This window comes from Egretta garzetta, unplaced genomic scaffold (genome assembly GCF_000687185.1).
Source record: "Egretta garzetta isolate BGI_Z169 unplaced genomic scaffold, ASM68718v1 scaffold581, whole genome shotgun sequence".
Taxonomy (NCBI): Eukaryota; Metazoa; Chordata; class Aves; order Pelecaniformes; family Ardeidae; genus Egretta; species Egretta garzetta.
Window position 1 is genome coordinate 166,590 of NW_009258623.1, and position 22,851 is coordinate 189,440.

Below are 22,851 nucleotides of genomic sequence, written 5' to 3' on the forward strand. Positions count from 1 at the left end.
TCCCCCCCGGAACCTTTCTTCCCCCGGAACGCTTCTGCTCCTGCCCGTCCCCCGCCCGGCCCGCGCGGGCCAGAGAGGAAAATGGCGGCGCCCATGAGTGAGGGGTTTCCCGCCTTGGAGCCTGGCGCTGCTCCCTACGGCAACTTCCCTAATTATTCCCGCTTCCACCCGCCCGAGGAGCGAGTCAGCCTCCTTCCTGGGGAGCTCTTGCAGAGCCTGTTCCCCGCGGCGCCCCGTCCGCTGCTGGGGCTCGATGTGGGGTGCAACTCGGGGGTAAGAGGGCGCCTGGGGGGCAGCGGGAGGGGTAGGCCGCGGGGCAGCAGGGTTGGGGGTTCCTGGGGTGAGGGGAAGCGCTGGGATGGTGGTCTGGGCTGTGGGGAAGACTGGAAAGACTTGTGGGGAGACACTGATCTGAGTACTGGGGCGCTGTGGGAAAGATTGAGGGGAAGTGCTGGTCTGGGGTTTTGGTAGGCTGTGAGAAAGACGGGTTCCCCAGCATGGGTCTGGGGGGCAGTGGGGCACACTGGGGAGGCACTTGTCTGGCCTTTTGGGGGACAATCCAGCATGCAGAAAAGACTGGGGATGAGGCACTGGACCAGGGTGGTGGGGCAGACTGAGACAGATTGGAAAGTTGGGGGAGCACTGGTGTGGAGTGTTGGGGGCATTGGGGCAGAGTGGGGAGGCTGGGGCAGGCAGCGACCCGGTGGGATGTTGGGGAAGAATGGGGCAGACTGGGAAAACTGGGTGGGGGCAGTGGCCTGGAGTCTTGGGGAGCAGCAGGGAAGGCTGGGGGGAGCACTGATCTGGGGGGCTGGGGAGGAATGAAACAGCCTGGAATATCTGGGGTGGGGGTAGCAGCCTGAGGCAGGGATGAGCCTGTGTAAAAGGCCCAGTGGGAAAGCAGGAGTTGGGTGCATCATGAGACTGGTGGGAGTCAGGAGATCACTGGTGTGTGGGAAGGCCCTTCTGCAGGTCTCCTGTGGGAGGAAGATGAAGGTTGGGGTGAAAGCAGGGGTGGGGTGGAGCTGGTTGTGTTGCTGCGAGTTGGTTTAGGAGGCTGTGTTGGTGGGTCTGTCCTCTTTCCCACTGAGGCCTAAGTCTGCAGTGCCCTGGGTTGCTGCATGTCCCGAGCACAGGAGAGCCACTATAGGACTGCCCTAAGAGCAGGGGAACTGGACGAGCCTGAAGCTAGAAACCATAATGTGTCGTGTATTGTGTAGTATCACATCATTTATCCATGAGGCAGAACTTGAAACTAAAATCCTGGTCATGTGCTCTTGAGGATCTTGTGACAGAGCTGGTGAATCTTGTAGAATTTCCCGTTTTGAAAGTTCATTCTCTTTCTTTACCTAGTTCTGCTTTTTTCTCATGGCTTTTCCTCAGCGTGCAGCTTTGCTGTGTTGTAATTCAGAAGTATCTGTGCATCTCTGATGCATACTGGTGCAATGTTTAATTTAACTATGTGTGAAGATTTGTTTTATTTTCCAGATGGAAACTATATCGATGCATTAACTTAGGAATAATTACTCATTCAGAATGAAATTGCATTCTGGCTGGGGACAAGAGTACTGCTGTTACCATGGCTTCTCTTCCCCCAGCCCCCTGCCAGGAGGTTTGAAAGGCTGCCTAAGGCATTCTCTGAAGGACAATTCTAGATCCTATTTCAGGTGAACTTGTAGAACAGGTCAGGTAAAAATGTTCTCAGTCCAGTTCTTTTGCGATGCAGAGACTTCCACCACTAGAGGACACTCTCTGCTTGCTTGTGTGGGTGATGCGCTCACTGCCCATGGCATTCAGGAACTTCATCGGATCTCCTTTAATGAAAGATTAATACTCTTCCCACTTAGTGGTACACTCTGTGAAAGGAAATTTGAAGGAAAGCTCTCGTGTTAACAATCTTATGCTGCAATCTAATAGTCAGGGAATGTCTCTTACTTTAGCAGCAGCAGAAGAAATTTATTACTCTAAATTAGGCATTATAAATAGCTCTAAGTGTCACTAGGGAACTCTGAGGCTCACTAGGGAAGCCAGTGAAGCCTTCATCCCCACGTTGGATGGGGATATCCAGCAAGATTCCTGTTACTAAAACTCATCTTCCCCATAGTTTTTGGAGCAAAACCCCGAGTGCGGGGTGATATGGGTTTAGTTCCAGTCTCTGGTTCACTTTCCAGTAGTCAGGGCTACTGTGATGCTTTGTGCTACAAAAAGGAAGATTGTTGGTGAGCTTATTGTTCTGAACTTCATTGAGAGAAAGCTCGTGAGTTGGCACTTGTACCTTGCTGCTGAGAGTGGGATCCAATGTGCTTGGTGAGGTGTTAACGAAGCAGCACAGGCCCCATGAACCCCCTGTTGTTTTCCTTTCTGCAGGAGCTAAGTGTGGCTCTGTACAGGCATCTCCTTGGGCTTCAGGAGAGCAAAGGCAGCCTGGACCAGCCTGCAGCTGGAAAGGATCTGAACCTTCTGTGCTGTGACATTGATCCGGTGTTGATTAAGAGAGCTCAGCAGTGCAGCCCCTTTCCTGCCTCCATATCCTTTGCCAACCTGGACATCATGGACTCTAGTGCCAGGGAACCATTCCTGAGCTCCTACCTGGGCCGTTTTGGCCGTTCCACCTTTGACATCGGTTTTTGCATGTCTGTGACCATGTGGATCCACTTGAATCATGGGGACAGTGGCCTGATGGAGTTCCTGTCCTTCCTCTCCTCTCTGTGCAAGTACCTGCTGATCGAACCTCAGCCATGGAAATGCTACAGGGCAGCTGCACGCCGCCTGCGGAAGCTGGGCAGGAATGACTTTGATCACTTCCGATCTCTTGCTATCAATGGGGATATGGCAGAAAGGATAACCCAGATCTTAACGAAGGATTGTGCCATGGAGCTGGTGTGTTGCTTTGGGAGCACCAGCTGGGACAGAAGTCTTTTGCTTTTTAAATCAAATGGCTCAAATCACGAGGGCAGGGAGTCTTCAGAACAAGAGCAGTGACTGACAAATGGCCTCTCACATTCATGAACTTATGGGCAAGGAGGTGCTTGCTGTTTACAGAGTCAGATCTAGGAATTCCTAAATCCCTACTGGGACCAGACCTTGACCTCCCTAGGGAGTTTGAGGCAAGTAATGTCTGTGTGGTTTTTTTTTCTTCCCATCTGCAAACTGCAGTGGCAGTTTTAACCTACCTTGTGGGTTCTGCGATTGCTGTTCCTAGAAAGTGTTCTTGAAATGAAAGTTGCTACGTATGTGCTTTCTACCTGTGTCAAGAATATTCCCTGGAAGAAGAGAATACATGCCTTTTTTTGTCCTTGGAGCTTTTCAAGGAGATGGGATATTGCTGTTGATCCGTGCGATGCACTGTTCTGCTTGTTGTCATGCTTTCTGTATAAAATGCTCTTGGAAAACATAGCCTGGTTTACCAGCTATGAACAAGTGAGTTGGATCGTGGCAGAGATCAACAGGTTGCCCAGAGAGGTGGTGGATGCCTCATCCCTGGAAACGTTCAAGGCCGGGTTGGATGGGGCTCTGAGCAACCTGATCTGGTTGAAGACGTCCCTGCTCCTTGCAGGGGGGTTGGACTGGATGAGCTTTAAAGGTCCCTTCCAACCCAAACCATTCTGTGATACTGGTCAGGCCGTGACCAATGCACCTTTGCAGATGGGGCTTGCCTGGAGTGTGCTTTGGAGGTTGACAGTGGTGTGATCTTTCTGTGGAGGGAGTGATTTCTATGGTAGGGCACATATTCGTTTACGTGTGGAATAGTGAGTGCTTTTTGTAATAATATCCTTGGAATAAAAATAACTTAATTTTATCGTCAATACTGCGTTGGGTTTTTTAATCTTTCTTTATGTTCACATTGTTTTTAACACCTGAGCAGTCCCAGGTAACTGAGTTTATAATTTCGTTGTATTTACAGGCTCAAGTGAGATTCGGTAAGCTTGAAGCTGTGTTTGGCTAAGGTTAAAGTATTACAACTTTCACTGGGTTGTTTGGTTTGTTGGTTTTTTTTCAGTAAAATCTAGGAAGAAAGAGAACTTGAGCAAAATGTCTTATTTTAACTTCATTTTTCTTGTTTTAATATCCTTACTAGCTTTAGTTCAAACATAGTGGTTTTGTTAGCTTTGATAGTAAGTAGGAGTCACACTTCTACAGTATTGTCTAAACAGATTAAAAACCTCACTTGAACAGACTGTGACACACAGGAACAGATAACTGACGGCTCTTACAAATTTCTAGGTTCCGCTGCTTCCTTACTGCAAAGTGAGAGGGGAGCCCAGGTATGTGCCGTAAGCGTTGCGACACAAAAGCTTGGCACTAGAGGAAGAGGAGGACGTCTCCTCCAGGAGGTGCTCTTGTCCAACAGTTCTTGTGCCCAGGTGAGCCTGCATGCAGGAGCAGAGAGAAATTTTACTTTATGTCCTTACTGGGACTTCCTTGTTATTTACTCATGCAGTGACAGTGGAGGAGGGAAAAAACAAAATGAAGAAAGCATTGACTTCCCTCCTCGGTGAGCTCAGATGAAAGAGTGAAGTGTGAGAGTGTTCTGGCTGGCCGGCTACAGCCTTCTGGATGCAAAGCTGCTGGGATCCATGGGTAACTCGTGAAAAAAAGTGTGTGTGTACGTACATGTGTTTAAAGGGGCTGAGTAAGGTCACAGAAAGGCTTTGAGGCTCTTCACATAAATGCAACTTCCACAGTGTTCTGCTACGTAGAAAATATTTAGGACTCGCAGCAGGAGTCCTGAGAGCAGCTCTGCCTTCTCAGCTGCAAGCAGATGTGCCTTCCCTGGTGGTGGGCTTGTTAATTTTCTTAAAGATGACTTTTGGGTCTGGGCTGGTTTTACTATCCCTGTGGGAGCAGAGGGAGAACCAATTTGTCATGTATTTTCTTGAGGGTTCACCCAAGTGCCTGATCTCTCTCGCAGCTTATTAATATATAACATTAATCACTTTGGTAATTAAGCATCTCATCTGACATTCGTTGTAATCTATGGGTAAGCTCCACTGACTCGAGGGGTGTTACCCAGCGCTAGCAGGCAGCTCAGCCTCCCCTTTCATTCTGCTAGGTTGCTGTTTCCTTTGTTGGCAGCTGGTGGCACTGAAGTATCGTGCAACCTACAGCCTTGCCCCTTGGGATGTTTCTGTTGGGTTGTGGCAGTATTAGTTGCTGTTTTCTTTGAGCTTTGAAATATTTATAAAATAGACCATGGCTTATCTGTTCAGTGCTCAAGTTTAAAGAGGTGAACAGGGTTTCTTGCCTTTCATTTTCCTCTGGGGATTTACACACTTGCCTGTGAAAAATTTTATGAAGAGTTGATAGGAAGGTGGACAACCCAAAGAGTTACACACAGGAGATGTCCCCTGCACCCATCTAGAATGACCTCCCCCTTCAAAGAGATCCTGTTTTATGTTCCTATGCACTGAGGGATAGCTCAGTATCTGCCTGGGGGATCTTTTTGGGCTGCAGCTTCTTGAAAGATTGTGGGTTGTTTGGTTTTGTTTTTCTTTTTTTTTCGTCTTCTTTCCAGCCTTTATGTGCTGGCCGTGTACAGACCTGCAAACCAGCCCAGTATGTATATAACAGTATGATGACTTCTTACCTGTTTCTCAAGTCTGTACTATTGAATTGCTAATATCAATAATGTCCCACTGTCTCAGAAATGGCTGAGCTCCAAAACTAGCTCTGTTTAGCTTTGGCACAGCAGTGTGTTTTGTTTCTCTTCCTTTGGATATTGCCACAAATACAGCTCAAAATAACGTCAACACAAATCTCTCTGTAGTTCTTGGGATACTAAGGAGCTCAAAATGGAGTCAATCCTTTAGCAGATAGGAGGAAAAAAAAAAAAACCTTTTTTTTTTTTTTTTTCCTTTCAGCTTGCTGCTTGTGCTCTCCAGGAAGCTGTCGGGAGCTGAGACAGGTGGGAACCCAGCTCCATGACAGAGCGGTAGAAGAAAGCCTATGGATCTCAACTGCAGTGCTTGTGTAAGGCTCTGGAGAAGTTTTTTATTTTTTATATAGACTCTCTGCATTTTGCAATGTGGCTAAAATGTATTCCCAGGTCTCCTGAAGGCAGGGCAGAAGGAAAGTAAAGATGAGGGTTAAAACCAACACTTCTGCTTTCTATCGCTGAGAGCACTTTGTTGGTGGGTAATTGCTTATCGTACAGCTGGTGAAATGGAGATGCCCCTTGCCTATGTGAGTCCTGGGGGTGGTTACCCTTGTAGAGCTCGGGATGCCTGGGTTAAGGGAAGGCGCAGAGGCCTCTGTGCTGAAGGTACTGCTTGCTCATCTCCTCCATGATGCAAGGACGGGGCCAACCTGGTGGTGGTCACTATTGCTAAAATGAGGGAGACGCAACTTCCCTGCGTATGTAGAGGGAGCACAGCCCTCCCTCTAAGCTGGGAGCATATGGCATCGGGCTGTGCTAATGTGTAGGTCCTGTAGCTGTCCTGGCTCGCTCATTGTGTGTCACGTTATTTGTGCATGTGTGTGCCTGTGCTTTGGAGGGTTGGTTAAGAGATCCTGCTTCTTTCCTACCCTTAAAGCTCCAACCCTAGGGTTGCCTGCCTTACAGGAGCCTGCCAAATTCAACACCCGCACAGAGCATGTATAGCTGAGCATTTCCAAACAGACCCAAAATATTACCGGGCACTGTGACGGGACTGTCAAACTGCTGCCCTGTTCCATCCTGGCAGCAAGCGAGGAGTTCCCATGCTGTGTGGTTTGTGATTGTTGCTGGGCTCCATCAGACCTTGCCTCAGTTTTTCCATCCATGAAATGAGCTTGATAACCACCCACCACTGGAGATTTCTGATGTGGAATGTTGGTTGTATGTTTGCACAGCACTTTTGAGAATGAAAAATAGTGATGAGCTGAGCTGTATCATCAACTATGAGCTATGCCATTGTTCATAATAATCACTGCAGCCACTTCAGATATTAATTAGGTACCATACCTTCAAAGTGTTCTGACTAATTAAGTCTCATGCCACTGCTGTGTAGCAAGTCGTAGCTAATTATCCCCCTTCCTTGGATGGAAAAATCTAGGCAGAAGAGGTGATGCACCTAGTTGTCCATAAGCTAGCATCAAAGTTGGGGCTGAGAACTTGGAGGGTTCCAGTTTCCGGATGGTTATGCAGTTGCTTCCAGCCTTTGTGGGAAGTAAGGTTTAGATGGAGTCAATGAGAGGTCCTTTTTTATTATTTTTTTTATTTTTCTTAACTTTAACTCTTGCTCATGCTAAGAGACAGTTCGCTGCTTCCTAGGTTCTTGTGCTGGATGAGTACAAGAGATGCACTCAGTGAGGAAAAGTGGAGTGCGTAAATATGGTGCAACAGGAGCAATTTTAATGCTGACAGCTGCCGGAGCAAATGACTGTTGTAAGCACCTATCTCCCTGCTGTCTGCTTCCCTTCTTACGCGCATATGTACTGACAGCCTTGCAGACGCTGTTCATCAGCATTTCTAAACGGTGACATGGTTTGAAAATGGTTTAGTTCAACTTTTTCCAGAATGTGTGACCAGCCCAAGAGTGGAGGTATCGAGTTTAGGAACCGAGAGTTGGCAGCAACATGTCTGCTCCCATAAGCAGCTTCCTCTAGCTGGGAACCCAGCAACTTGTCTCTACAAGCTAGTATGGCAGAAGCCACAGATTTTCGGATTTCCTTTGCTCAGCTGAGAGCAAGTTCATTCTTGCTCTCTTCCTGGCACTTTGCTGCCCGTGAATTAAAGGGGAAAAGTGAGAGATGTCAACCCGTGGCAGTATGGGCATCTCTTTCTGGCGGTGTGGACACCTGAGAAAAGAACGGCCACAAACCAAACACATGATGTCTTGTCTCTACCAGGTGTGAGCCAGTTCTCTTGCAAAGTTTTGATTTGTTAGATGAGCTGGTGGTGTGAGGAAACAGAATCCTTTTGGCAGAGATGGGGGGGGCTTGGTGGGAAAAGCAACCACAACACCAAGGTGTGAGCCTGAGGTTCACTCTGGACATGTGCTGAAGGCCCTGGTTGGCCTTGTTGCAAATGAGGAGAGCTGGGGAGATCAGGGGGGATCAAAAAGATTAGCTGTTTGCTTCCTTGTGCCCTGTTTGTTATGGAAATGGATGAGGCTTAGCCATGTACGCTTAAGTTTGATGCCTTTGTGAGAATGGTCTCTTTGAGTCTCCCAGGCTTATGTACAGTCTCTCTGGATCTAGTGGAGAAGCTGATGGGTAGATAAGAGGTGTGTGAGGAGTTTGCCCTGCCATTGGGCTCCTTCTTCAGTCTTCAGGGATTTATTGCAGGCACCTCAGTTTTCTCATTAGATTCATTTGTGTTAACATGGACAGGAGGTTTGGTTTCCCACAGGCCTTTGCACAAAAATCCCTTGGAGCATTACGGGCAGAAGCCTTGCCACCAATTCTCTTACCAGCTCAAGCTTGAGTTTCTTGGATTTAATTATGTGGGAGGGTCCTTGTTACCTTAGAGCTGGGTCACCCGCTAGGTTTGGACTCTGAAGGGGTCTTGAAAGAAGGCAGCTTGGGGTCATGATCTGGGGTCGGGATGTGCTGATAATGCTCTGACAAGAACTGAAGGTGCTCAAGTCTAAAAGACCTTCAGTCAGGGTTGGGAAGTATGGGTTCCTTTCTTGGGCTTGTCACCAGCTGGCTGCAGAACCTGGGCGAGCTGCTCCTTTCCTTGGACCTGTGATCTTGCATTCTTTATTTCATTGGGAAGCATAACCCGACAGCGGGTGTGATAAGCTCTTGAGTGAATACAAATGCTATGCAGACCTGATCTGTTATGACCAGACAATCAGGGTTCATTCAGCTGTAGATCAGGCTTATAAAATGCTTATTATCAGCTGCCTGGATTTTTATCTTGACTTGCAACAAAACTGCTCCATCCTTGGATCCTTCACAGAGCGGCTTGACTCTGAGCTGGTTTTATTTTGAGTGATAATGTTTTCAGAGTGGTAGAGCTTTCTGAACTCCTTCACCATAGGGTGGGGACCTTGCTGTGAAGCAGGGATTGTAAGGAGAGATCTTACTTGTGTTTCCACAGCAGAATGCACTTTAGGTAAGTGCCTTTGTAATTGATTAAAACCCTCTTCATCTGAGTCATGTATGGTGGGCTGCAGATTAGGTATGGCACTGCAGATCCTCTGTTCTGTTTCCTGGTGTGGAGTGCTTCATGATTCCGTAATAATTAATTCTGTTTTATTGTTGCACTAGAAATTTATGTGTCTTCCATGTGAGTGACAAGGATTTAGTTAGAGCTGAGTCTGAGGGTGGTGTCCCTCCTTGGCCTTCTTCATTCCCCTCCATGCGGGGGGTCAACCCAGAGACTCTGAAGTCTGTGAAATGCATAGAAGCTGCTGAAATGCAGCTTTGTTACCCCAGCAGCTGAAATCCAGGAGCAGTCATGCTGCAACAGGCCTGTTCTCCTGCGAGAGAACAAGCTGCAGGGTGACACATCAAAAGAGAAGGGCAGCTCCGTGGTGTTCTCTGCGGAGATCAAAAGGAAGTAAGCAGGGCGGCTCCTCTCCTGGCTGGCCCTTGAGTCTGCTCATCTCCTTCTCCCTGTCCCTTTAATCTCAATTACCTCCTAGAAGATCACTGTTTGAAGCGTGTGAGATGGTGGTGGGAAAAGCTTGACTGTGAAGTGGCTAGGGTGAGGGAAGAGATCCTCGCTTGCATGTCGGGGGAAAATTCCCTTACCCTTTGTGAAGAAAGCGTGCAGGAGAGCCCAGGTTTTAAATACAGCCAGCATCTTCATGTCCCGTCAGAGCAGGTGACACAGCATGAACATAAAAGGGCGCAGGGGAGCTGGATGCGAGGTGCCCAATGCGGGCCCTGGTGTCAATCTCCACCTGGAGAGCATCGATCCCCTTCTGCAGCTGAAGTGCCTTGATGGTACCAGGGCAGGAGGTCTCCTCTGTCATGACATCAGGGATTAGACCTCATTGCTGCCGATGCATGGAGGCAAGCGAGTTAGCAGGGCAGTATTTGAAAGTTGTGAGGACTTTTCAGGAATGCGTGTCGTGGCTATTATCCAGGGCTCTTGGAACGCCGGGGACTGATTTGCTGGAGTAACGGCTGCATTCCCTGTCTGGACATTCCTGGCCTGACCAGCGCTGACTCCTGTTGTCCGGGATGGCTAAGTAGGGCAGTTGCTGAATTATTTATTGTCCTCCAGCCCCTAGAGCAGGACCTGCAGTGCATTCCTGACTGACTCAGGTTGAGTTTTAACTCCCCATCTTAACCATTACTTAAGCAGGTGCTGCTGAGTCTTTTCCTCAAAATACCCATGGTTGTCACTCAGGACAAATGCCTGAGAAGAGAACTCCATTTGCTTTGCTCCGGATCATTTCTGAGTCCACTGCAGATCCCCTCTCTGGACAACCTTGTCCTTGGATCGGGGCAGCCACGGTGAACTGTGAAAGCACCTTCTTTGCTTTGCCTCAACCAACCTGTGGGACTTTCCAAAATGGTGTGGCTGCTTCCGTGACATCTTGTACAGCACTCAGGGCAAGCATTGCATTGATGGAAAAGCCAGAAGAGAGCAGAGGTGTTGAAGCTGAGAGCATGGGAATGTGTAATGAAGTATTCAGTCTTGAGTGGAAAAGATACTGTCTGAAAGGCTATGGCTCAGTGAATCCCAGAATCCCAGCATGGCCGGGGTTGGCAGGGCCCTCGGGAGCTCACCCAGTGCCACCCCCCTGCCCAAGCAGGCTCACCCAGAGCAGGGGGCACAGGACAGCGTCCAGGCGGGGGTTGAAGATCTCCAGAGAAGGAGACTCCACAGCCCCCCTGGGCAGCCTGTTCCCTGAAAGGGACCTCCCAGGAGTGGTGAGCCTTGTAGGTGCTTTGGAGAGGAAGGAAAGGAGAGTAAATGTGGATGAGACTTGGGAATCAAAATAGATATTCCTGGGGTACCTCCTGGCCTTTGTATTTATGAGGTCTTTTCTCTTGAGGACTGTACTATCAATGTTGAAAGTAGGAATCTCATCTGACCTGGAATAACATCAGTGCAAAACTGATTTGGGGGGGGGGATTCCCAAGGTCAAAGAATGCATTTAGCTGAGCCGTAAGTTGAAGAATAGAGTAATGCAAAGGAAAAAGCAGGCCTGTGCTAGGCCTTTCTCTCCCCTGGTGCAGGTTTCCCAGGTGACTATTTAGTGTCCCAAACACTGATCTTTGCCTTTGGGGGAGGTGGAGAGTGGAGCTGCTCTGCTTCTCCGTGTTCTCTCTTGATCTGCGTTTCTAGCTGGTGCTGTCACCAGCAAATTCGCTCTGCTCTTTGCCAAGGCTGCAGGTCCTGGCTGGTAGCTGTTCCCTGCTCTGTATGTATGTGTCTGCGTTTTTTCCAAAGACCAGCTCCAGCTGGTTTGTGTGAAATGCTGACTTCAGGCATTGTGCAGAGCATGACTCAGAAGGGTAGGGGTTTAGGGGCGAGGGAGGAAAGTCTTTTTAAAAAGTTGTAAGCTATAAACCACAGCAAACAGTGTTGTAGAGGTGGCCTGGTTCTCTTCCAGGTTCAAAAGGAAGAGTATTAAGGATTTACAAAGAGCTGGCACAACTGCAAGGCAAAAGAATGCTTTATTGAGTGTGTAAATGCTCCTAAAGTGACTAGTAAACCTGATAATGTTGTGTGTGCGGGTGTGTACATAGAGACTTTGAGGAGAGGAGGCACGTACCAAGAAGGGAGGTTTCCAGAGGGCCTAATGTTCCCCGTAGAAGTACATCGATGACTATGACAGTTGTCATCACTGGAGCAACTGCTTGATGCAGAACCTGGTTCCTTTCAACTCCCTGCTCTCATTTCAGGGTCCAGGGCAGGTGAGCCCACTGAGTCCCTCAGTTGCTATTGCAGCGCCTTGTGTAATATTGTCGAAGGGTGGTCTTAAAGACTTGGACTCTTAAAGAACAGAGAAGCGCAAAGGGGCCGTTGGATGTCTTGGAGAGAGGTCATGGAGAGCGGCTCACTCTGGTTCCCCTCTCGGTGATATGTCTATGGATATCACGTAACAGAAATACAAATAGGTTGTGTGATAAGATGGGAGAAGGGCCAATTTCCCCCCCGTCACAGGAACTGCTTTGCATGTGCACCTGCTGTGGGGCAGCAGCACCTGCCCTGTGGTTGCATGATGGCAAAACAGGAATGGGGGGCAGTGAAGATGGCAAAGAGCAGGTTGGTCTGGGCCTGAGGGGCTGGGGGAAAGGAAAAGCGTGGTAGGTGAGCTGTTCCTGAATGTAATGCAGAAGTTGGGCACCTCCACATATGACAGAACACCCCCCCACACTTCCCTTACGTTGGCATTTCTTTGACAAGCCGTCAGGGAAGGCACTCGTCAGACAATTTGCTGATGTGGAAGCTTTGAAGCCTGCAAGATTTGCCTTCTGCGCAAAACCCAGCGAAAGTAGGTTGGAGCCGTCTGCCCTGGTTGCAAACAGTTCCCTCCCCACGGCAATGGACGCCGTAAGATCAGAGCTCAGCAAATGCACAAAGGGAAGCGCCAGGCGGGGCCGACAGCCTGCTCCCTGCTGCAAACAATGCTGACAAAGCCCTCTGGGGCTGGGCGGCCCAGCCTCTGAATTCTTCTTTCCCAGCCAGGTGGAAAAAGAAGCCTGAGCTGGCTGCATCTCCTCAGCTTCCCCAGCCCAAGGGCCGTCTGCCTGCCCCGATCGCTCTCCTAACTTCAGAGCAGTATTTGCATGGACTGGGAGACACGAATGTGTGTACTGGGAGGCTGCTTCTACCCCAGCATACTTAGCTAAATCTGTTGTTGCCCTTTTGGGAGTACCAAAGTCACTCCTGGCCTTTCTGTCCTTCCCTGGCGTGGTTCATGGAGTGCAATTGGCCACTGTTACTGACTCTAATACATTCCTGTGAATTCAGGAAAGCTCTCGCCAAGTGTCTGAGAACTGAAAGGAGCGCCGCTTTGTAGGGCTGCTTCGGACGTCTTCACCGGGGGTTGTATCAATGCAAGGTTCGTGGGTCAAACAGTGAGCTCCGGATCTGAAGACCCGCTGAATATTGCAGGTTTTTGGATTCCGGTGGAAGGCTGGAATAAAGGCCAGTTGTGAAATGTAGATCCACTTCTGAAACTGGATTTGTATCTCACTGCAGACTAAACAAATGTGATTCTGGAAGGCTTCTTAGATGATAAACACTGACATGTATATATGCACTAGATGTGTCTGTTCTGCTTGCAAGAAGCAGTTGTTTGTTGTGAAAATGTAGAAAGAATTTGAATTTTTTCTTATGGGGTAGGATTTAACTGAAGAATAAGGGAATGCTGTCAGCCTTGATTCCAACCTCACCTGCAGCAAACGTGAAATGAAGAAAATGAGGGGAGCAATGTGAATTGGAGCTGAGCTACCATGTGAAGATGAGGATCTGCTTTAGAACACAGGGTTAGCCTAACCTATCGTGAATCTAATGCTAAAGACATCTGGTTAGGCAGCACGAATTCTGTACTTGTTAGGGGTTTTTTTGGTGAGGGAGGAATGCTTTTGTCCCTTCTGCTTAGCAGCTGGAGGTGCAAAGGGTATTTGATGCTGCTGAAGGAAATTCACTCCAGCTAATTAGGGGCCTTCCTGCCCCTCCTTCATCTCCAACCAACAGCCAGGACCTGCCCTGAGCATTCCCCTTTTCTTGCTGCCAGGCCGAGTCTCTCCTCAGATTTCCAGTTACGTGGTGGCATTGCTCAGAGTTGAGCTTCACAGCCCATGCAGACAAGCAGCGGCGTTCAGAGGTGCTTCCGCACACATCTGCGCACGTCGATGTGTTTGTGCACACACCGATGCAGGTGTAGCCTCAGATGCCGCGTTCACATGCACAGATTGTGCCTGGGCCTGACAGCCGTGCGTATTCACTCTGGTCTGTGCAGTGTTTGCTCCCTGCAGTCTGTTTTCTCTTAAACTGCGCTATCTGAATTGCTCTCTGCTGGATGTTACTGAGAAACAAGAGCACATAGATAGCATTAAAAGGTGAGCGTGGAGGGAGCTGGGTGGGATCTGTAAGGGATCCAAGACTCCATGTCAAAACATCCCCACCCCATTCCTTGCATGGCTGGGATGGTTTGCAAAAAGCTCAGGCTTCTCAGTAAATTGCAGAGAAATTGGCACAAAAGTAACTCTGGAAGGGGCTCAGTCCACCTCCCATAAAATCCACAAGCAGTCTGGTCCCACTATGCTGCTCTAGCCAATGTGCACTGAAATTTTGCTTATTCTGCTTAGGTTTAAGCTGGCAGAGAAGGGGCAGGTGCCAATGCTTGCTCTTAGCAGCATAAATCTGGAGCAAGGTGATGGTGTGGTGTTGAGAACAGTCAGGCTGAAGTTAGTCTTGATGTGCCAGCTCTGCTGCTTGTGGCCAGCGGCATCCTCAGTACAGCTGCAAGCTGGTCCCAGCAGCTCTGTCCTCTTAGCGCTGTCAAGTACCTGCTTCAGGTGCAAACCTAATGTTAATCTCTGAATCGGGACTATGAGAGCAGGGTTTTAGGAGGCTCAGGAGCAGCCCAAGTCTTTCTTTGCTGATGCTGCCTCTTCCTTGTGCAGCTGGAGGACCTGGATGTACAAGCACAGCCAGGCTCCTGTGGGCTGTTTTCTTTGCTTGAGTGGAGAATGCAGGGTCTTTCCTCATTGGGGTGGCAATAGGATTGGAACGGATCAGCCCACTGTAGGAAGGAGAGGTTGAAATGCTGACCCTTCCCAGAACCAAGTGGTGAATAGGAGACACAGCCAAGAGGCAGTTTCCAGTTGCGAGCTGGGTTTTTAACCAGTGCAGAGGGCTGGAGCATCGCTGCAGTCAAAGACTCAATTATAAATTCAAAGATGTGACCCTGAGTTGCTTCTTACTCTACCAAAGGTCTCATCAAGGACTGAGAAGCTTCCAGAAAGGTGCAAGTTCATACTTCTGGAATACAGTCAGGTATTTTGTACTGAAATTCAATCCTGCCGACTACTGAATCCTCTACCTTGGTCCAACTGGGATCCCCCGGGACCTTGCAAAGTCAGGGGCTTTTCTGTGGATCCACTTGTCGTTGCCCTAGATAACGCGTGTTGTATAATCTGCAGAGCACACTCCAGATATGTACGTGGGTGAATCCTCCAGGGAGAACTGAATTCAGCGCTCAGGTCAGAACATGTCCCGTAGGTGTTTGTTGCCATGAGTATGAGCTGGCCGTCCGGGAAGCTGCCAGCGGAGCATGATGGAGTCCTTCTGTTTCATCCAGAGACTCCACGCCACCTTGGTGCACTCAAAATTAGGTTGGAGAAGGCACTGACGTGGAGGCTGTACAGCAATCTGTTTGTGGGAGCAAAGGGCTTGTCTGATGCTAGCTCAGGTCTCGCTCTTAAGAGGGGTGAATATGTTACACACTGTTAAGTTTCAGGTTTCCCCCTGGGCAAATCCAAGGCTAAATGAACTTCAGGATTTTTCTAGTGCCTTGTGGTCCACTGCTTTAAGAGAAAAAGACATTTGGAGTTGTTCCCCCTTGTCCAGTTTGTAAGTCTTTTGAGGTCCCAATTTTGAGTGTTTTCTGGTTTTGGTAGGCTAGAGCTTTGGTTTGAACTAGGAGAGCAACTGTCCTTCCATGTTGCCCTGACTTCAGGCGCTGGGACTTAAAACAGTGTCACCCCCTGGGAGAGCGGACGCTGGGGGGATAAACTGGTGCAGCATCGCCGACTTCACTGAAGTTACACAGGGTTCTATCCAGTGAAGTGCTAAGGGAATGCTGGATTTACACCTTGTTGAGGTCAGTGAGACTGCTGGGTGTAAATCTAGAGAGGATCTGCAGCTATGGATCTGAACTGGTGTTACCTTACCTCTTGTCTTGTATTTCTAACCCCTGCAAACGATACAAAAGGCTCCAAATCGGCAATCTTGTGCTGGTAGTGGTGTCTTTCAGCCCTACTGCACTTATCCTGCACAATGGAGCTGACAGATCACTTTGGCTACACAGTAAGGCTCTGGAAGAGTTGGAAACCAAACCCCAATGTTTTATATTCCCTTTTTTAAGTGTGAACTTTCTTCCTCTCTGTGTGTTGGTGGGGCAGCTCAGAGGGGCCAGTGTTTGTTGGGTGGCCAGGGGAGGTCTTGGTATTGCACTGGGATATCACCAGCCTGAGAAATGTTGGAGACAAAGGAGATTTTGGGACTTCTGATGTTGATCTCGGTGCCACAGAGGCAGGTAAAGCTGGGCACATGGGTGTTAAGGAGCTGGAAAATGTGCATGCCAGGTTTGCTAATGCTAAAAAACAGCCAGGCGCGTTTCTGTGAGCAGAAGTTGGGCTGCGATGGCACCAGCCCCACTTTGCATGAGGAGGCTGGACGTTGGGTGAGTCTGGTGGAGGGGTTCTTTGCACGGAAAGGGCTTCCTTGCCCCACAGGATCCCTTTGCAAGGGCTACAGCCAGCCTGCTCTGACCCTCTCCCTGGTGTTCCCAGCCCTGTTTGCTTCCTGCGTCAGAGCCCCTGCCGCTCGCCCCGTGGTGAGTCACAGCTGGGATTCCTCAGCTCTGAAGTGGTTCCTTCTCTTTTTCTTTCTCCCCCTCCTCCCCAGGTGCTGAGCTTTTTTCCCAAAGCCTTGAATTGAAGGGTGTGTCTCTGAAATCTCGCAAACACACGCAGGCCCCGGCAGGAATGGGTGAGCACTGTTCCCATTATGTTATGAATACCTGGCCGATTGCCACGGGGATCCTGCCAGGCTGAGCAGCCAATCTCGAGCACCTAGACCTGCTGAGCTCTGGGGTTTTGCTCCTCTTGCTAAGTCACTGCTTTGCAGAGATGGACAGTTTTAATCTCCTTTCAGCAACAGCCATGTTTTTGTACTCGCTTGGCCTGCTGCGATATCCCAGTTCCCACGGTTAGCAACTTCCCAGGGTACTGTGCTGGTAGGGGTGGAGAGTTGAGCAGGCAGCTCCGGCAGCTGGACTGCCCATCCTTGCGTGTGACTCATCTCGTCCAACCTGCAATCTCAAATATTTTCTGTTGCCCTGCCCAACACGCTAGGCACTGCCCCAGTTCACCCAGGCCCCTCCATGGATCTCGACTTGATGTGCTTCATCAGGTTTGGAGGCTGCCTGGTGTATTTGTGCATTGGAGAGATCCGTCAGGCTGGGAGGGAGCGTAGCTGGGCGGTCTGGGCCCGAACCATCTCCATTTCCCAAGGGTGTGTGTGTGTGTCAGGAACGCTTGGTTGTTCCTGGTGAGGATGTTGAAGGATACATGGTGTTGGAGTAGCCATGCTTAAAGCTAGCCGAGATGAGCTGAGACTTCAGCATGACCTCTCAAGTAGACGACAAACCCTGAACCAGTTACAAGCTCTGGTTGCTCATGTCCACAAAGGCCTAAGGGAGCAGGTCTTCCATCCTAGCAGCGCGTGCTAGCAAGGTTAAGCCACCAGTGAAGGTCTGCAGTTCGTGCCATGATGTGCTGTCAGGCTCCACGGTTGAAAGCCGTCTTGGCTAGCGTCTGTGCAGAGCGAAGATGATGGGTGTGGGGTTGTAGGGTGGTCCAGAGACCATCTGAGCTTGGAGCATATGGAGTCTGGTACAGACAGACCCTGATCTGAGCTGCACAGTCTCGGTCCTGATCATTAGTAGTAATTTGACCTGACTTTCTTTCCGTTTGCCTTTATTTGCTCAGCAAAATGGACACTAGCTCACAGATATCTGTCCTTGGCATCATGGCTGCACTCTGGACAGGCTGGCCTCTCCAAGCCTCAATGAACTTTCCATGCTGGAAAAGAGGAACGTCCTCATCTCTGCTGAGACCTGATAGAGGTTAGCGTGGGCCCCAATTCACACACCCCTCCTGCCAGGCAGGAACAGTCTCATTTATGTCCCTGTCTGTGGGCACAGCTGCTGCTTTTCCCAGTGCCCCTTTGCTTCTTGCACTTCTTGCACCCAGAGACTGCCACTGGGCGATGTTGCTCTGTATCATAAATGGTGTGTGCTTAGAGGGGAGAGCAGGTCAGCAGGAGCATGGAAATACTGTTTTGACTCATGCCTTCCAGGGAATGGAACATTACCCTCCCCCACCCACTGGTCCCCCACCCACTGGCTCTGTCCTCCTGGAGGGCTGTGCAGAATTAAATATGGGCAAACATCAAATGGCCAACCTTATCACCATTTTCTTTCAGGTGAGGCTTCCTCCAGGCCTGTGACGGCCTTGTGGATACACAGGAATTTGGGCTGGGTGGGGAGTGCGTTGGAGCAGCAGCTGCTGCCTCGATGCGTGTGCGAGTCCCTGGCATGCCTGGAGGCGGAGGTGTGGGACCTGTTGGCACTCCCACCCCTTAAGCCCAAGGGCAGTGAGCTGACACAACTCTCCTGGAATCTGTCCCACTCTAACCAGGATTGTTGGCAGGTGGGTACCGAATCTTGGCAGCACAACAAGGGAACACTGGTTTCTCTGAAATTCTTGGGCTCGTTTGGTCAGGGCGCTGGCATGTGGAGTCATGGCAGAGTTGGCATGTGCATCGCTGCGGCAGAGGTGGGCGGTGGGGCCTGGAGATGGGACTGCGGGGCTGGGGCCTGGCTGGGCTGACAGCTCAGGATCTCTCCTATGTCCCTCCTGGTTGGGAGAAGCTTGGGTCTATTTTTTTCTGCGTGCACCAAGTGATAGGCCAACTTTGTCCTTCCTTCCTCCTCTCACCTTAAGCTGAGGCAGTGAGATGTGGTACCAGGACTGGGAGCCACTGGGCCAGAAGGCAGCCAGCCCTGTCATGCACTGGTTTTGGTACTGCTGGGAGTCCCAGCCGTGACCCAGGGAGTCCCCCCACGATCCAGTTCCCCTAAACCAAAGCTAGGCTGAGGACATCTTGGAGGTGAAGCTCCCTTAGCAGGTCTGTGCAGGCGCCCATCTCCCAGGCACTGTCTGGGAGGTAGAGACCCCAGGGCTGCCCCGAGCCAGCCAGGCACAGGTGGAGATGGAAACTAAGCAACAGGGATGGCTGCAGGACAAGAAGAAGAAGAAAAGGTTTTTCATGTGTTTGGGATGGTGAATAACTGGAAATAGTTGAAAGGAAGGGGCAACACAGCCTTGCAGCAACCTGAACTCGGCTTGGCCACCCTGGGGAGTCTGAAGGGGTGCAGGAGAGGAAAGCCCCGACTGGGCCACTGTCCCCAGTGATGAATTCATGCAGGGCAGAATCTCCTCCCTGTTTTGTGCCTGGTGTGGAGGTGGCCTCCCCTCCCCTGCTGCAGGTAGAGCTCTGCACACCTGGCTGTGGAGACAGGGTGTGGGCAGGGGAGGCTGGGCCCTGGCAAACCTGGCAAACTGGGCAAGGCTCAGGTGTTTGCATTCCTCCCTGGATTGGCCACGGAGAGAAAAACCTGGCCTTATATGGTCAAAAAAGCCAGTGCCGGCTGCTGCTGCTCCTCCTCCTCCTCCCTGCAAAGGGACATGTGGAGAGGTGTGGATGGGCTGATGGGGTCGGGCGTGTTTTCCTCCACCCTTCCCTGCTCTCCCCTCCCTTCTCCAGGTGCCCTGGAGACAATGACGGTGTTCGCTTTGCAGCCAGTGTGGCTGATTTCTGGGGTTTGCAAAGAGGCTGGTTCCCCCCAGTGAGTGCGGCTGGGTTTGTGTCCCCCAGAACCAGGGAGGTGATGGGGTGGGCAGCCAAGGGTGTCCCTTGGTGGGGCTGGAGATCTCTTCAAGCACAGATAGCCAGTAGGGACAGTACGAATCACTGCCTGCCTGATGGTTAAGCCTCTTTCCTGCTTGCTAAACTCCCTGCTCTCTGTCCTGGGCTGGAGCATTTGCTTAGGAAAACTAAATTACATCCCCCTCAGCTTGATCCCATCTTAGGTTGCAGGCAAAAACAAATAGGAGAAACTGAAGCACAGTTTTGTCCATGATCATGCAGGGAAAGGAAATTAAACTCTAGTCTTTGCCCAAGACTGGGGGAGTTCCTTTTCCCAATGGCTGACTTCTTGGGGTGAGCTGCTTTGATCCCTGGAAAAACGGCTGTGCCAGGTGGCAGGCCTGGGTGATGAGCCTGAGGGATCTGTCTTTCTCCTCCTGTCTTGTGCCCTGTCTCTTGGAGTTGCTCCAGACATGAGCTGGAACCAGGGGGAGCAGCTGTGGGTGAAGTGGGACTTGGGCAGATTAAACTGGGTTGGAAATTGGAGTGGGCTTGAGGGTATTTTTGGAAGAGCGCAGTTGTACTCAGTAGGACTAGGTGTAGTAGTGGAAAGTCTCTAGAGCTCTAGGCCATCCTTTCTCCACCCCAGGAACACATTTCCATCTTGCTTCCCACACATTTAACAACATGGAACATGTGGAGGGATTTTTCCGCCCCCCCTCCGGTACAGAGCATGAACTCAGCTTGTTCCAGATTTCCCCAGTCTAAAGGTACTCGTCTCTTTGAGCCCAGTTGCTCAGCCCTGGGGAGGACAAGAAGACAGGCTGTCTGCACTGAGATCATGTCTGTGACCTGTTTGAATGGGAGCCTGGTTGGCCCTCTCTGCTTCTGCCCAAAGGAGCATCCCTACATCTGGACAGAAAGGGGAGGTGGGAGAGGAACCAGAAATGCTCCCATGTGCAGCTGGGGGGCAGATGGGCTAAAGGCTGAGTTTCCAAAGGAAAACATGGTTCATCTCCTTATAAAGTAATTTTTAGTGTTTTCTTGCAGGATTTGGCCCTAAAAAGGACAAAAAAGTGGTGTGTCTCTGCAGACTAGAGATGATCCGTGGCCTTTTTCAGAGTGGGACTGCAGCCCCCAGCCAGAGCTTTCGGTGTTACTCGCCAAAGCCGGACAGCAAGGAGGGGGAAGGTGACAGGTTCATTCCCTGAGCTAGTGGGATCTGATCAAGGGAGGTGTTTCTCTCTCGGTAGCTCTGGGAATTGATTTGCCTTCCCCAAGCAGATCCCCAGACTGATTTGAAAGTCCGTGTGGGCTATGAAGGAATGAGATCTCAGCCTGTGTGCGGTGAAACAAATCTGGGCCAGGCTGGGTTACAGGCATGATTTCCACCAGGACATGAGTTTATGGTGGGTGAGGAACATGCTTTAGGACTGGGCAAACCTCTGTGTCTCAGTCTACCTTTGTAGCCACTGTTCTACCTTCTTGAAGCATCCAGGGAGAGATCTTGACCACGCTTTGGTGTCTTCTTTCTCAGTGCCTGGGAGCTGTTTTCCCGTTCTCCTGGTAGGCTGGGCTTGCTGGAAGGAAGGATTGGGGGGCGTTTGGGATGTGGCAGCTTATGGGATCCAGGGCTTGTGGAAGCCTCTGAGCCTCCTCTTTGGAGGCGTTTGCAGTGGTGTCACCTGCCCAGGAGAGGGAGCCTGGAGCTCACATTTGGGTGCTCCCCACCCTGGGAGGCAGCGGCTCAGGTATGCGGTGCCCTTAGATGTGGTCTGGGGCTCAGACTCTCCTGGCTTGGAAGGCAGCTGAGGATCCCTGCTGCTTCCCTCTCTGCTCTGGCTTGTCTTCTGGACTCCAGCCCAGTTGCTGTTGTGCAGACATGAATATTTCCCTGGTGATCTTCCCTGCCAGAGTCTGCCCCACTAAAATCAGCTCTGGCCCCTGCTTTCAGCACAGATTTATCTGTCCCTGGGTTTTGCCCCTGGGTTTTGTCTTGCAGCTGGGCCATGTCCTGGACATCTGATGTCTCCTTTCCCCATGCTTGGGCAGATGCTCCAGGCAGGGTTTGGGATCATCTTTGGGAAGCCTCTTGCAGCTGCAACTGATACAGTTCTACCTGGAGATGGCTGAGCTTTGGATTGCACAGACGTAGCTCATCGGATAACGCAGATGAGCTTGCCTTTATTCCACCGATCCCTTTAGTAGCAGCTAAATCTGTTGGCCGCTGTGTGATTACTGTGCTGGCTCAGCATCCTTGCCCTTGTAGGACTGCCCCCCAGAACCCCAAAGGGGATTCTGGGATCCTGAGTTGCTGGTGCTGCCTGGTATTTCTCCAAGGGGCAAGGGGTGGGATGCCCTTCATTGGACAAAGGATAAGGATACAGAACTTTCCCAGTGAATTTAACAGCTGGGTTTAGGGCTGGCTGTGTCTCTGGTGTAAGAACAGCTACAGAAATTAGCTCTGAGGAAAGGGGCTGGTCCTTCAGATGAAGTCAGTGCTCAAGGGGGTAGGATGGTGGAGGGGGAAGGATGGGGCATGGGCAGACATGGGTGTCTCAAAGCAATGCGACTATCTCTGGCATAGGTCAGCTCCCATCAGTGGAGTGCAAGAATTATTCTGCTGCATAAAGTCATCGCCCTGGTATGATGTGGCTTGATACACGTTTTCCGATTGCCAGTGGGGCGACTGAGGCACAGAGCAGTGAAGTGACTGAGACAGTGAAATCGTGTGTTGGGTCCTCTCTCCTCGGTCCTAGAACAGTGAATTGAACCCAGGAGTCTGGCTTCCCAGTCTCCTGCTCTGGCCTCAGGGCTCTTTCCCAATCCCCTGGGTGGTGAAAGCTCAGAAGCAGAAAAATAATCCCCCAAACCCTAAAACCCCATATGGCAGGGAGGGAAAACAGCTAGAAATTCTCTTCTTGCAGGACTGGGCTGCTGTTGAGCCCCTGTCCTCTCCAGCCTGGCCACAAGCACGCATCTCTGACCACCCTCTCCTCCAGTTCCCTCAGGGCTCCCAAACCCTCCCTTTCCATTCAGGTTTCACTCTGGGCAACACTAGCTCTGTGTTCTTCTTTCCTCCCCTTGCTTGCGGAGCCTCGGCCCCACCCTGCCTTGCAAGGACGCCAGGCTCCCGTTCATCTTCTGGGCCTCGCCACCTTCGCTGTCGTGCAGCCTCGCACAAACGCGGCGGCGTTCCTCCGGCTGGAATGGCGTTCGTTGAAGGGCTCTGCTGGGTCCTGCCTCCAGGGGAAGCTCTGCACTAAAGTGCCGTCTCCTTCCGAGCTGGGAAC

At 50.6% G+C, this 22,851-nt stretch overlaps 2 protein-coding genes across 4 annotated transcripts in view; both read left to right on the top strand.

Moving 5' to 3' along the window:
* The first annotated feature begins 61 nt into the window (after nucleotides 1-61).
* Nucleotides 62-3,505, top strand: BCDIN3D (BCDIN3 domain containing RNA methyltransferase). Its single transcript, XM_009648236.2, has 2 exons — nucleotides 62-273; nucleotides 2,368-3,505. The coding sequence occupies exons 1-2, from the start codon at nucleotides 82-84 to the stop codon at nucleotides 2,980-2,982; spliced, it is 807 nt and encodes a 268-aa protein (XP_009646531.1). The 5' UTR covers nucleotides 62-81; the 3' UTR covers nucleotides 2,983-3,505.
* Nucleotides 234-22,851, top strand: part of LOC104134646 (keratin, type II cytoskeletal cochleal) — a 70,241-nt gene continuing 47,623 nt past the window's right edge. The window contains exons 1-3 of one of the 3 annotated variants that reach the window (XM_035903689.1): nucleotides 234-273; nucleotides 4,225-4,364; nucleotides 5,862-5,970. The gene's annotated coding sequence lies outside the window, so the exon portion shown is untranslated. Of the gene's footprint in view, nucleotides 274-3,399; nucleotides 3,421-3,560; nucleotides 3,719-4,224; nucleotides 4,365-5,861; nucleotides 5,971-22,851 lie in introns of those variants that run through there. The other 2 variants (XM_035903690.1, XM_009648225.2) reach the window with 2 other exon arrangements.

Excerpts from the sequence above, each read along its gene's own strand:
- BCDIN3D (XM_009648236.2), top strand. The coding sequence starts at position 82 with ATGGCGGCGCCCATGAGTGAGGGGTTTCCCGCCTTGGAGCCTGGCGCT. Across the intron at positions 274-2,367 it reads ATGTGGGGTGCAACTCGGGG|GAGCTAAGTGTGGCTCTGTA; the intron begins GTAAGAGGGCGC and ends TCCTTTCTGCAG.